This window comes from Rhinolophus sinicus, linkage group LG07, assembly GCF_036562045.2.
Source record: "Rhinolophus sinicus isolate RSC01 linkage group LG07, ASM3656204v1, whole genome shotgun sequence".
NCBI classification, from domain to species: Eukaryota; Metazoa; Chordata; class Mammalia; order Chiroptera; family Rhinolophidae; genus Rhinolophus; species Rhinolophus sinicus.
This window is the reverse complement of record NC_133757.1, coordinates 111,771,503-111,786,021: the sequence shown is the minus strand read 5'-3', so window position 1 is coordinate 111,786,021 and position 14,519 is coordinate 111,771,503. Positions and strand designations below refer to the sequence as shown.

At 35.3% G+C, this 14,519-nt stretch overlaps 1 protein-coding gene across 9 annotated transcripts in view; it reads right to left on the bottom strand.

Moving 5' to 3' along the window:
* Positions 1-14,519, bottom strand: part of INPP4B (inositol polyphosphate-4-phosphatase type II B) — a 609,854-nt gene that overhangs the window by 82,906 nt on the left and 512,429 nt on the right. For all 9 annotated transcript variants that reach the window (XM_074338474.1, XM_074338478.1, XM_019730779.2 and 6 more), the window contains one exon: positions 8,304-8,507. In XM_074338474.1, the coding sequence (XP_074194575.1) occupies positions 8,304-8,507 (204 nt within the window). The remainder of the gene's footprint in view (positions 1-8,303; positions 8,508-14,519) is intronic.

The following is a 14,519-nucleotide window of genomic DNA, read 5'->3' as shown; positions in this document are numbered from 1 at the left end:
AGTTCTTTTTTTTCATCTTCACTACCCTTCATATAACTTCCATCTGAATCTTTTTGGCATTTTTAATGACGATCACACAACCAGCTCCATTCTGGGAATCTCTCTCTTTACCTCTGCTTGTTTTATGAGTGCTGGCCATTCACTTGAATTGAATGCTATGGGTGTTGAGGTCAGGATCCATATTACATCCTTCATGTGTTCTTCCCCAAGTACCTATAGCTTTGCTGTGTAACATGCACGTTTAATTAACATCTGTGGGTGGACTGAATAACCTGATACTTAAGAATAAAAAGAAATTAAGATACAATGATGGCCACATGCTTCTTGAATTAAAGTGAGAACTAAGCTCATACTCTGAATGGCTGAGTTCACCCTAATAAATGCCCCATCAGGCTAAAGCTTTCAATTCAGTGAAAATATTAAATAAAGCATTTTGTTTAATAACAAGTAAAAAAAATTCCACTGACAGACTAAGGCTTTCAATTTTGAATTGGTAATTGGTAATTGGATGTTATCTGTACACCATTAGATAGTTGCAAAACTGGGTGAATTATATGATGTTATTAGTTAGCGTGCTACGTACAACCAATTTCCAGGATTGATAATTTTTTTTAAAACTCAATATACCCTGATATATCAATAGTCTGCCTGTATATACCTCAACATTTCTTTCAACAATTCATTAAGTTTGGGGGATTTAAAATTTCTGCCTGGAAAGTAATGTCTCACTATTCACATTAGAATGTATTCAAGTTTAAGGACACTTCATCTAAATGTAATCATAGATTTCTAAAGTGAGTGTATGCAAGTTTGCATTTTTATTACATACAGACACATCCAAATATCTGACATTGTAACAGGCATCGTAAGAGTCGGGAAAGTATCCAAGGAGGTGATGGTATCCAATTTAAAAGTACAGGAAAATCACCATCACATTAATAAAAATAAAATATGTCTGTGAAAAACACTGGTTTGACTTGAAGAATGAACTACTGATTCAGCAGATCTATCCATTCACTTATTCCTACATTCACTCTGGAAAAAAATACCTGGAACCGATATAGACAAAACACTGTGTTAGGTACTATTATAAAAACCGGGACTGAAGGTGAATGTATAAACTGCATGTGGGGAAATCTAGAAATTGGCAGGATTTCATGAATATGCATGCACATAAAGATCTCATTTGGGGTTTCTCTTCTTTAATAGAACATTTGTGCATTTTAATGGGCAGCCATGAACTTTGCTTAATCACCTTTTGCGGACTTTAATATCAAATAAGTATTCAAAGCACATTTTTCTTCGGTGAAATGGACTGGAGAAGTTCAGGAATGTTCTCATCCATCAAAAAAAACAGATGATAGAACACAGTCAGTTGCCATAAAGGGAACTGGCCTCATTCTCCCTGTCTTTGCCTGCCCTTCCTGATGGGGAGAATGGGTGCTTTCAATGTCCTCTCTTCATTATAAGATTAACAAATTCACACAACTTAGCGATAAAAAAGAAAAGGCTGGGACAAGGGATAAATAGTTGCTTACAACTCATATTTGATGAGAAAAATCTAAAATTATTTCTTTGTAACTAGGACCTTTGTAATTGGCACATGAATAATCCAATGAAGCTAAAATTACCAGCATTGGGTTTCTGGAAGCTTCTGGAGGCCTCAACTCACCATGTCCTTAACTTTGGTCATCTCTGAGTTCTGTGTCCATCTTGACTTTTACCACTTTCTAGGGAGATATTCTGAAGATGACTTGAACAGTCACCACAAAGTGGATTATGACACTGGTAAATATGCACTAAGGAGGAAATGATATAATGGTACTTTTGACTGGAAAAGAGAAACAAAATCCTCAAAAGAATTCATGAATTCTAGTGGGGAAAAAGGTACCTCACCTAGTACAGAGATATATTAAATTTAAATACTCTATGCTTCAAGTAGAAAGGTAAGTACAAACAATAATCTGAGGGCAAATTTCAAAGTCATTAATATATTCTACAAATGAGTATTGAGCACCTTTTGATGTGCAGGTATTCTGCTAACTGTGGAGATACAATAGTAAACATGGTCTTGTTTTTGCCCTTTAGGAGATGATAAAACTTATGAACACATGGAAGAAACAGATCTATAAACAACTGATTGCAATTCAGTGTTCATGAGGCTGAGTGATCATGGAATGCAAGAATAATGCTTTAATACACAAAATGTTTTGGAGCTAAATGCATATATATATTACATTATCTATCTATTTATCATCTATCTATCTATCTAGCTATCTAGCTATCTATCCATCCATCTATCATATAAAATTTGGAAATAAATGGCCATAGTTTAGTGGACATTTTACTCATTTAGATAACTAAGCTATAAGGTGTTGCTTTAGAAAAGTTAAATCATAGGTTAGGATTGAGTTGTCTGTGACAATTACCCCCCCAAAATGAGAATAATTTATTTCCTTCTTATTAAGATCAGGTCAATGATTTCACATACCTGAACTGAATGTCAATTTACGCAGGTACTTCTGCATTATGCACGGCCTGAACAATTTTCCCTACAGGTAAGGTCTAAGATGGAGACAGAAGCTGGCAAGGATGTGGAGAATACGGATCACTGCAGATTGCCTGTGGAGGTATCTGGCAAAATATCTTTTATCCTCAACAGTTAGTAGTATTTTGTAATTGTCTCTGCTCACTGCTACCACTTACGGTGATATAAATGACTCTATCAATACTCCTGTCAATCTCAAGCAGTCCTATGTGTTCTAGACATCGTTAGAGAAAGGTATAGTGCCAAGAGAACGGTGAGACGTTGATAAAGAATACATCAGAAAGGGGTTCATGTAAATCATACTCCAAAATGCAATCTTTGGGAATACTGAGTTACGGAGGAGCCTCATTTTGTTCATATTATATGTGGACTTTAGTAACAGGATGCCTGACATAACTATTGCTGTGAATTTGTGCACTTGTTTCTATAATCTATAAAATTATTGAAAAATCATTATGGATGATTGTGGCTCATCTATTTTTTATGTGACATAAAGGCATTTTACCTTAATAAGGCATAGCAAATGTTCTCCTCCCTTAAGAATGGAAAATACAATTTAAAATTTGATCCCACTGTTCTAGAGAACAGTTTAATTACTGGAAGTCACAAAAACTGGGTCAACTTAATACTTTGGTTGGATAACATGCTTTCATAGTTGGGAACAAACTAATCTTGGAATCCCAGCTGTTGGAAGCATCTGCTATAGAAATGTAGAGGGAAAAAAGCAATATGTAATCTTTACCAGCTAAAAGATGAAAAATGCTATATTAGCCTATTTCTTTGCTCAGATTATCATAAAATCCCAATATTCCTTTGGAATTTAATTGTTTATTAACTTTTTAGGAAAATCAACCTTTAAATAACTCAATCATTTAATAAGTAAAATTCAGCAAATAACAGACTTTTTCTGTCAGTGATCATTTGAGTTTCAATCTCTTCCATATTGACTAGATAATTACTGTCTAGATTCATGTCGTCAATTTTGCACCAAAATAAGTTTAAAAGAGGAATGCTTTACACTGATTTAGAATTAATATTCTTTCTTGTGACCTCAAAATGAAAGATTTTTACATGTATCAGCAGAGTAGAATTCAAGAGTAATTTACTAACATACATTTACTTTCCCAATATTTATTATAAGAAGCTACATGCAATTGTTAACATTAGGCAATTGTTAAAACTGTAGTTATTGTAGGAAATGAAATAAAACAAACAGATTTTTTAAATGGAGCTTGTGCAAACCTAAACCAATCTAAATGATCAGAGAATATTTTCACATGATATCACAGAAACCCAATTAAATTAATTTAAAACACTGAATTATTTCAGGAAGTTGACTGGACTTGTAATCAGTGCTGAAACTTTTCTAACACCTAATTAACTGAAAAAGTGGTAACAAAATTATGTTTCCAATTCATTTGAAGCACAATCTCTAAAGGCATTTTCAATTACCTACATTTTCTTTGAATTTACTCAACTTTTAAAAGTTAGATAAAGCTTTCAAAATAATGTTAAATGGTTATAACTTTGGTGAATTTTTTTTTCTGTAATTTTAAAAGGGATTTTCATCTCTTGACAAAAAAGTCTTTTGAATAGAAAGTAGTTACTAAGGAAAATTAATAAGCATGTTATGTAACAATCAAACTTGTTTACCGTTGGCAAATAGAGTAAAATTATATTAGGAGGAGAGAGTTACAAGTAACTTTTCTGATTGGGAAAGATTTTCCTTATAATTGTAAATTTAGACAAAGCATTGATATGCTTTCTAGAAACAGTGGGTTCTGGAGGAAATACGGGAATTATATGAAAGTAGATGAAGTGAGAAATGCAGATCTTCATTATTACATTTCTGTTTGCCTTTGAAGGAAACCAAGAAAAGCTGAGAAACTGAGAAGACACTCCTGCATCACCTAGAAGAAAACAATCAGGACGACTTTGTCCTGTGTCAAAACTACCAAAGTATTCCCATGAGAAAGATGGAGGGTGAGCCAATAACCTTACAGACTCCTGCAGCGACCTGGCTGGCCGGCCCTTCACAAGGACGGAAATTCTTCCTGATTTTTTCAAATCTTGCATAAGCTCCTTCACCCATTTTCTTTGATGCCTATTTGAAACTTTAATCAGTCTCCTCTGCCCATTCTCCCTGTTCCTTTCTCTTTGTACATGATTCTACTTTAAGGATAAAAGACACCATCCAGGTTAGTATTTAATATACAAAGAACTCATACAACTCAATAGAAAAAAATAAAAACGTGTAGAGGAACTGAATAAACATTTTTGCAAAGAAGAAATACAAATGGTCAACAGGGCAGTGAATAGGTGCTCAACATCACTAATCACAAGGGAAATGCAAATCAAAACCACAATGAGCTATCTTGTCACACCTGTCCTCAAAAAGACAAGAGACAGCAGGTGTTGGCAATGATGTGGAAAAAAGAGAACCCTCATACACTGTTGGTAGGATTATAAACTGATGCAGCCACTATGGAAAACAGTATGGAGGTTCCTCAAAAAACTAAAAATAGAACTACCTTATGAACCAGCAATTCCATCCTGGGTATTAAACCAAAGAAAACAAAAATACCAATTCAAAAAGATACATGCACCCCCATGTTCATTACAACATTTTCACAATAGTCAAGGTATGGAAAAAAAACCCCAAAACCTAAGTGTCCATTGAAAGGTGAACGGATAAAGAAAATGTGATATATATATATTTGAACACACACATATATATACACACACACATATGTATATGTACACATACACACACACCACACACAATGGATATTATTCAGCCATAAAAAAAGAAGAAAATCCTGCCATTTGCAACAACATGGATGGAGCTTGAGGGCATTACGCTAAGTGAAATAAGACAAATGGAGAAAGACAAATACCATATGATTTCACTTGGAATCTGATAAAACAAAACATAGAAACAAAGAACAGATTGGTGTTTGCTAGAAGTGGGAGGGTGGGAAAAATGAGTAAAGGGGGTCAAAAGGTACAAACTTCTAGTGATAAGATAGGTAAGTTCTGGGATATAATATATAGCATTGTGATTATAGTTAACAATACTATATTGTATATTTAAAGTTGCTAAGAGAGTAGATCTTAAAAGTTCTCATCACAAGAAAAAAATGTGTAACCATGTGAGGGGATGAATGTTAACTAAATTAATTGTGGTGATCATTTCCCAATATATATCAAATCATTATGTTATATACCTAAAACTAATACAACGGTGTATGTCAATTATATGTCAATCAAACTGGAAAAATATTTTAAACAAACAAAAATAAGCCCACCAACCCTACCCACTCTCACAAAACTCCATCTTTACAGCTTCCCTGCAGTCGCAGAAAAAAAACAACTTCTGCCTCGGACTTGTTTTCTACCTGCATACTAGAATTAATTCTCTTCTCTCCTTACTCTATTGGTCTTCTCTTCTCTGACTCTCAAATGGCTTTTGGAGTATACACAGGCCCAATTTTCACCACCTTTAAACCAAAACAAGTAAACAAAGAATAATAACACCTCTCTTCCCCCCCTCCCCCACCCTCTGCCAGTTAATACGTCTAAAAGGCCAACTTATACTCTTTCTGGAATGGTTAACTTCTATTCACATTTTAATCTTAAGAATTATTTCTGGAAATTCCACCATGACTACCAGACTCCTACTTGATTCTGTGTACAACCCACCGTGCACGGCAACTGCCATTTGTCTTGCAAGGCTGTGGAGAGGGTGGTTCACCTCTGTGCCCTTATGAAAAGTGGACATTTGGAGATAGCGTGGGACACCAGGAGACCGTCCCGTGAACATGTACATTGTTGGTTCCCAGTAAACCTCCTCAGCTCACAGTATGTTTCCCACACTCTTCCATCGTTTTCCATCACTAGAGGGTTCTGTATAGAAGATGTTGAGTTGACGTCATATTGTAGAGCCTATCTTCTACCATCTGTCTCTCTCCATCCTTTGTACAAAATGTCACAACATTTTGTAGCTATTTCTTAACATGTTTTTATCTACAACTAGACTCTGAGCTCTAGGACCTAAAAAGACCTAGTGTTCCTTCCCTTCACATCTGGAACACCTACGATTTAGAAGTCTCAAAATTACCTGAAGAAAAGGAAATAAGGAAGGAGGGAAGGAGAGGGACATTTTGCGTAGCAGGAGGAAGGTGAGGTGTGGGGAGGGTTTGCATAACACAGTAAGGGAAAAATTATGAAAACAAGAGACACCCAATTCGAAAATTCTCACTTGATTTAATATAAAATGGTGGTTGTTTGTCAAAAGTTGAATGCTTTATGTTTGGTGAAATGAAATACAAATTCTTTTCTGCATTTACCTAAATTCTTAAAATTCACAATACTCATTTTATGAGAAATCGATTTTTCCCATTTCCCTCAAGGGATCGTATTGATCCTCATAGTAAGATTATATAATCTACATATCCTGAAAAGGAAAACATACAGCAATAATACTAAAGTCATCCGATGCATGTGCCCAGGCCTCTCCAGGTAACGGAGCATTATCACCCAGGTACATCATTAATCTCACGACCACCCTAAGAGCGAAGCAGAACAGCTGCTGTTATTTTCACTCTACAATTGAGAAAATTGAACTTCAGAGAGGTTAAGAGGTGCGAACGCCTCGGAGCTGTGAATAAATTGAAGAAGGTGAGGTAAAAGGGAGAAATATTAGATTTGCTCTTTTGAAAATGCTTCAGTGAGAGAAATGCAATCTTAATCAGCAACAACAAACACTTATTCAGCATTTACCTCTTGGAACCCGGCTCTGTTTTTCCTGTGATAGAAATTTTATCAGAAGAAAGAGCAGGCATCACTTCATGGTCCTTCAGACTGCAATTTTTTCTTGAGAGATCTGGGCCTTTCAAATAATTTACTCCCTGAGCATTTTTAAATTTTAGGGTGGCAGGAAAAGTAATTGTTAACTGTTTAACATCGAATACAGCTAGCATACATATTCTTGGTTAAACATGATACTGTAGAGAGTTTCCTTCTGTGTCTGCGTAGGACTTACAGAGACCTTGGATAATTAACAGGTATTGACTCAGGAATAACAAACACCCTGTTCCCCCTCACTTTCACATTTCTTCTGTCTTATTCTGACCAACTAGAGTTCCAATCCACCCTGGCTTCTTTTGTTTACCTGGCTTTACTAGCTCTTTTTTCAGATGCTTTTATGTGGCTATGCTTCTGCCAATTTTAGAGGACCTGAAGCAACATATTTTAAATCATAGAATCATGAATGAGAGGGATTTAAGAGATCTCGATGTCCACAGCCATTTAAATGTTAATAAAATCTGCAGTGTGCCCAGAAATAAAACACTGGATTGCCACAATGAAAATACTTGTTGCATTCAAGTAGTGCATTATGGATAATTTCTGACTCTTTCTAAAAAACAATTTTAATGGATTATATTACCTTGGCAATAAATAAGAAAAAAAGCATTATAGTCTTGCAATTGTGACATCTTTGCTTTGATGGCATATTCTTGGTTATGTATATATGATTTATTTGACAGCAAATAAATTTTTATGTCAAAAAAATGCGATCAGGAATAAAACTTCCATTTATAATTTGCCCCTAAGGAAAAATGTGGTCTGTATAGCCACAATTTGTATTGTGATGGCTTTCCACCTTGTTTTGATGAAAAGCAGAGATTCTTATCATTCTGGCTTTCCTTCTCAGGACTGAACGTTGGGAGGCAAACAATGTGAAGAGACTCACCCACTCTTCCTCATCGTAGTCTGAATGATGGGGTATGGAGTCCTGCCTCCTCATTGGCGGGGGTGGGTCCTGGGGACAGCTCTCCTCCGTGCTGTTTTTAGGAGAGGGTGGCTTGTTCAGGACGCCTCCTGGCCTGGCAGTGTAAAGTGCTAAAAGAGCGCTTCTCACCAGCTGATCCTTAAAGGCATGTACAAAAAGCTCTGTCTGGAAAGAAATTGACAAAGATTAGAAACACCATGGTAGGCATCTCAGCACAGCGCTAGGGAAAGCTCAGCTGCAGATTTGTCGGTACTTCAGTGGCACGGTTGGTGGAAACAGACAGAAGGAATGGTTTACACCAACCAGGGGAACACAGTTCGGTTCTGGGACGCTGCCAAGGCCACGTCCTCCTGCTCTAAAGTTAATAGCGAGATTCTAAGTACACTGTCAGCACCGTCTGTGTTCTTGGCCCCCTTTCCTTCAGTTCCACATCCTGTCTGTGGAGATGGACTTCACTGGGGATAATCCTCTGAATACCATCTACCTTTCAAGTCATTCCAAATATACCTTAAAAGAAGATGTGATCGGACTATGGCTATTCTCCATTTTAAACAGAGGTAAAGGCCAAAGAAAGAAAGACATGTCTTCAAAAAGAAACTAGAGGCAGGAGACTTTTCTCTTTTCAGCAGCCTGGACAGATGCCAACAGTAGACAGGATATAGGCAGTCTTCCCCATGAAAACATTTGGCTTTTATTCTTATTATCACCCTCTAGCTGTCTCCTCCACCAAATGGTTTCAGTAATGCTCAGTGTTAACGAGGTTACTGTAAAACTTGCCACTGTAGATTTTACAAGCTGATGGTAAATACCTAGTAAGTACTAGAGTAACGATGGCTTCTCAACAATAAAGAACTTTACAGCTGTCCTTTGCAATTTCCTGATGAAATGTTTAGTAGCTTCACCCTGTAATACTGGAGGGTTCAGTAATTGATTTTCTGTGTTATAGTACACTTAACAGGCACGTGGCCTAACAATCTGTTTCAAGAGCAGAGAAATAACTCAAGCATTGACCGATATTGTTATCATATTCATATTTTGTAATCTGTTAGGAAGGGGCCCTTTAACTCATAGCATTATTTTCAATAGCAGATAATAGAATCACCATTTAATGAGACACTCTTGGAGGTAAAGCTGTAACTCAAGGTAATCATTTATTGGTGTACTCTCCACACGCAGTCAACAGTACAATGCCAAACGTGTGGTTACTAAATTGTCTCTAAATCATGCAATTAAAGAAAACCAATTAAACCATGTGCGAAACAAGTGACTCATACAATAATGTCCTATCTGCATAGTTACTTCTTTGCAATAGATCATAAAATTCTACTACAGGAAGGGACCTTAAAGTAGATAAGGAGACCAAAAAAGAAGTGTGGTGACCTCTCCGAGGGCAGTCGGCTTATTGGCAGCACACATGGAACAGATCCTGTTTTCTAACAAATCCAGTAGCTTCTTCCCTTACTCTATACTACCTACCAGCCACTAGCAGACTAATTGTTTTTGTCTTTCTTCCCCTTCTTCCCAACCCAACTCCTCAAGTGTTTTGAATAGCTACCAGCACTCATAATTAATTGTGTCCACAATTGCCCATGTAACTATCTTCACTGTTAAACTTTATTGGAGAAAACATAAAAAAAAACCCACAACCCTTTTTTAATCTATTAGTTATATTGAAGTCACGTTCAAGGTAAATAGTAAGAAGTATGAGAAATATATAAGAATAAAATGTTGGGAAATATTTTGATAAAAATTAGGAAATCAAAAGACAGCATTTTTATTAAAAAACAACAACAACTGATGGAAAAGTTGGCTAGACACTACTCAGACAAGTCAGTATCGTTATAGCAAAATGGGGAAATGTGTTGTTTACATAATTTTCCATATAACATGCATGTGTCCACTGATGTGAATTTAAGTATTAAAAATGTGAATTTATTTCCATTCAGCTTAACTGAACTGTTTCTCTGTTGATAGATTCAATAAAATCTTTTGATTCATTTTTAAAGCAAAACAGCTTGCCTTCTTTGAATTCCTGCTACTACAGCTCCAGTCTCCCTAACATTCACATTATTACTATGTAGCTGAGTATCACACCTAATGAAATCTTCTACGGTTCTTATAATTGTAATCATTTGCTTCCCATAGCATGCACACACAGAGATTCTACTTCATTTATTCAAATCTTATTTGCGGTGATTTATTACCAAGATATGGGAGATAATACAGTAGATTATTACAGTTTTAAAACCCTGAAGTTTTTTTTTGGGGGGGTAGCTGAATATAATACACGAAATCTTAAATGCAATAATTGCTGATCTTTTACTTTGGATCTATACTGAAACATTTATCTGACACCTTGGAAACTCTCTAGCTCACCTAGATCCTTTGCATAGAAATCACATTCTTTTAGAAAATTAAAAAAATTCCACCACGTGATCTGGAAAAATCTTAATTTTCTTGACCACATTACTTAGTAAAATGTAGATCAGTGTAGAATCTGATGTTTTATAGTCAAAATAAATCAGCTTGAAGAGATTAATATAGTTGGTGAATCCTGACTCATCTGTATGTTGCTGTGCTTGCAAGTGAGATGGTACCAGGAAGTTAAAAGTCATGGCAAGGATACGAGCATGTCTCTGAGTTGCCTGTCGAGTCATAGTTCTGAAAACCTTTTTCCTTTTCTGACTCAGCTCACACTACAGAAAATGCAAAAAAAAAAAAAAAAAAAAATTGTCTAAATGTTACTGTACGGGTAGGCAACACAATTCATTTAAAATACCAGTGTAATACTGTACTAAAAAGCATACATTGAACAAAGGCAGATCGATTTCATTTGTTTGATATTAAAGAGAGAAATGTTATCAGAAAAATGAAATGCTTTCTTGCCTTACTGACATCTCTCCAATCCATATTCTCATACATTCACTTTCCAAAGTAACTTACAGAATTATCTGCAAGTATTAAAATACTAAAAAGTACTTCTCCTGGGAATGAATTTCCCAGTTTCCTGAATATTAATGGCAGAGGAATAGTTAGGATATGTTCATTGAAAACCACTCTTTCAAAGCAGAGAACTCAGCAAATTAAGCAAAGCCCCATTCTATCTAGAATCTCTTTATTGTCACTGAAAAAATTCAAAGCTATGCCTAATCCCACGCACAGTACAGAAATAGCCAATGTCATAAACAAGTGATTATAATTTTAGTAGTCATATAGATGGCAAGAAAACATCTTCTTTATTTTTAAATTTGATATGCTTAATTATTTCATAGGGCAATAATGCTATGCTCTGACTTTGGTGTACTGATGTATATTTACATATCCCATATTATATAACACATAACATTCCCTGAAGGAAAGAACATTGAACTTTCAGCCAAGAGTTATCTGACATCTGGGTAGCTCATATAAATTATTCTCTTGACCTCGGATAAATCACACAACCACTTTTTCCCAGTTTGTACAAAATTATAAGGCCTACCTGTGAAACCCTTCTGGGAGTTCATTGTAAACTGTAAAGTGCACTCTGCTATTTATGCTTCTCCTTTTTGACTGACCTTTTCAGTTTCCTTTGTTGATTCATAATCCCCTGATCACTCAGGGGACCCTAAGGAACCTTAAACTACTTTCTTTAAAGTATTTTTTTCCATTGGTAATGTAACCTCTTCTTCCATAACTCCAAGTATCATTTATGCGCCACGGTCTTTAAAATTCATTTCTACCCACCTCTTGGACCAGCACTGTCAACTGTTTTCACTTGAAAGTCTTTTGAGTTTAGAAGTCCCAGCCTGATTTCAAAAAAATTTTTTTTGTAATAAATGTGTTTTCCCCACTCTTCCATCTAAGTGATATCATTACTATCCAGCAACTCAGAATCCAAACATCTGGATCATCTGTAATAACACTTGTCTTTTGAATTAGTGATCAATTTCTACTAGCTATACCTTTTTAACAATGTCAAAGATTGACCCTTACTTTACATTCCCACAGTTAATCCCAGTTAAGATCCTTTCTATATTCCATGTGGGTAATTTCCATAGTTTCCTTACCAGCTGATATACTTTAATTTCTCTTTTTTTTCCCAGGGTGTTAACCAAGGCCACCGGTGTTAAAATCCAGAGTTCGGAGTCCCAGGTTAGAACTGCTGCATCAAAATCTGCTGCAGCTCCCCAAGCTCCTTTTAGCAAGCTCCCCAAGGAACAATGCTGACAGTTTGCGATGCTCAATAATTCAATAATTCAAATCCTCTGTCCTAGCTCACCCTACCTATTGCTATCGAGGAGAATTTCACAGAGCATGCCTCCAGTCCTTCCATACACAACAAACTTCTTGGTACCTACAGAACAGACATTCTCTTGGGTAAATAACTAGGAATGAAATGACTAGATCACATTTTTTAAAACTTGAGATACTGTTGAACAGTTTTCCCAAATGTGCAAATAATGGTGTCCCCATCAGTGATATATGAAAGTTCTAGCTGTCCCATATCCTCCCCAACTCTTCATAAGCTCATTCATTTTGATCTTAGCTATTCTAGTGGGTTGTTAGCTGTACCACATTTTAACTTATATTTTCATTTCCAAATAACAAAGGACGATGAACATCTTTTCACGTCCTTATTTGCCAACCATCTTTGGTGAAATGTCTTTTCAACATATTTGCCCATTTTTAATTGAGTCGTTTGTCTTATTAAGTTGTAGGAACACTTTATATATTCTGATACAAGTCTTTTGTCAGATAAATATTTTAGAAATACTTTCTCCTGGCCCATGACTTTCCTTTTCATTTTCTTCATAGTGTCTTTTGAAAACTTTAATGAAATTTTAAATTTGGTGAAGTCTTACATATCATTTGTTTTCTTTGTTTTGGGTCATGCTTTTTGTGTCCTATCTAAGAAATCTTTGCCTAACCCAAGACAGCAAAAATGTTTCTCCTATCTTGTATTCTAAAAGTTTGTTTGATTTTTTTCTTTTAGCGTGTATATTAAGGTCTATATTCCACTTTTAAATAATTTTATATATATGTAAGGTAAAGATCAAAGTTCATTTATTTTGCCTATGGATATCCATCCAATTGTTCTGCATTATATGTTAAAAAGATATCCTTTCCCCAATACATTTCCTTTGCACTTCTGTGTGAAGTTATTTAAATGTGTATGTATGGATCTATTTCTAGATACTTTAGAATCCCTACTTTCTAGAATCTCCCAGATTCCATTTCATTTGATCTACATGTCTATACTTATACCAGTATGTTACAAACATTGTAATGAATTGGTATTTTTTAAAGAGTAAATATGTTTAAGTAAATTAAACATTTGGATTTTTTATTCTGTCCACATATTTACCATTCCTGGCACTCTATTCTTTTGTGTAGCTCCAAATTTTCCATGGTATCATTTCCTTTTGCCTAAGATTTTCCTTTAAAATTTGTTATAAGTCTGCTATTAAATTTGATTTTATTTGTCTAAAATAGTCTTTGCCGTTATTTTCCAGACATCTTTTGTAGATCTGGAATACCTTTTAATGTATGTCAGTATTTTGAAGATATCACTCCACTGTCTTCTGGTTTGCATAGTGTCTAATAAGAAGTCTGTTATAATTCTCATCTGTGTTCCTTTGCACCTAACGTGTCTTTTTTCTTCTTTCCTGGTGCTTCACAGTTTTCTTTTTTATCTATTTCTCAGCAACTTGATAATTATGTATTTATTTATTTATTTATTTTTAAATGTTTATTCTGCTGGAGTACGTTTTGCTCCATGAATCTGTAGATTCATTGTTTGACAAAATTTTGGTGACCATTTCAGCAGTATTTTTCTGTTCCCCTCTTCTTTTCTTCTGGGACTTTAATTACACGTATGTTAGATTTCTTGGTATTTTCCTATAAGTCATTCATGTTGTGGTTTATCTTTTACAGTCTTTTGTTCTGTGCTTCCTTTGAATGAATGCTGAGTTTACAAGTTCACTACAAAGTAACCAACCTGCTAATTCCACCCAGTACATACTATTTCAGAAATTGTATTTAACACTTTTCTGAGTTCTTTGTGATTTTGTTAATCTTCCATTTTTCTCCTCATCCTATTCATCTATCTACTAGCTGTATCATTTCTCATTTTGGGTCTGTTTCTATTGCTTAATTTTTCTTCAGGTTAGGAGTCATAATTTCTTCTTCATTGAA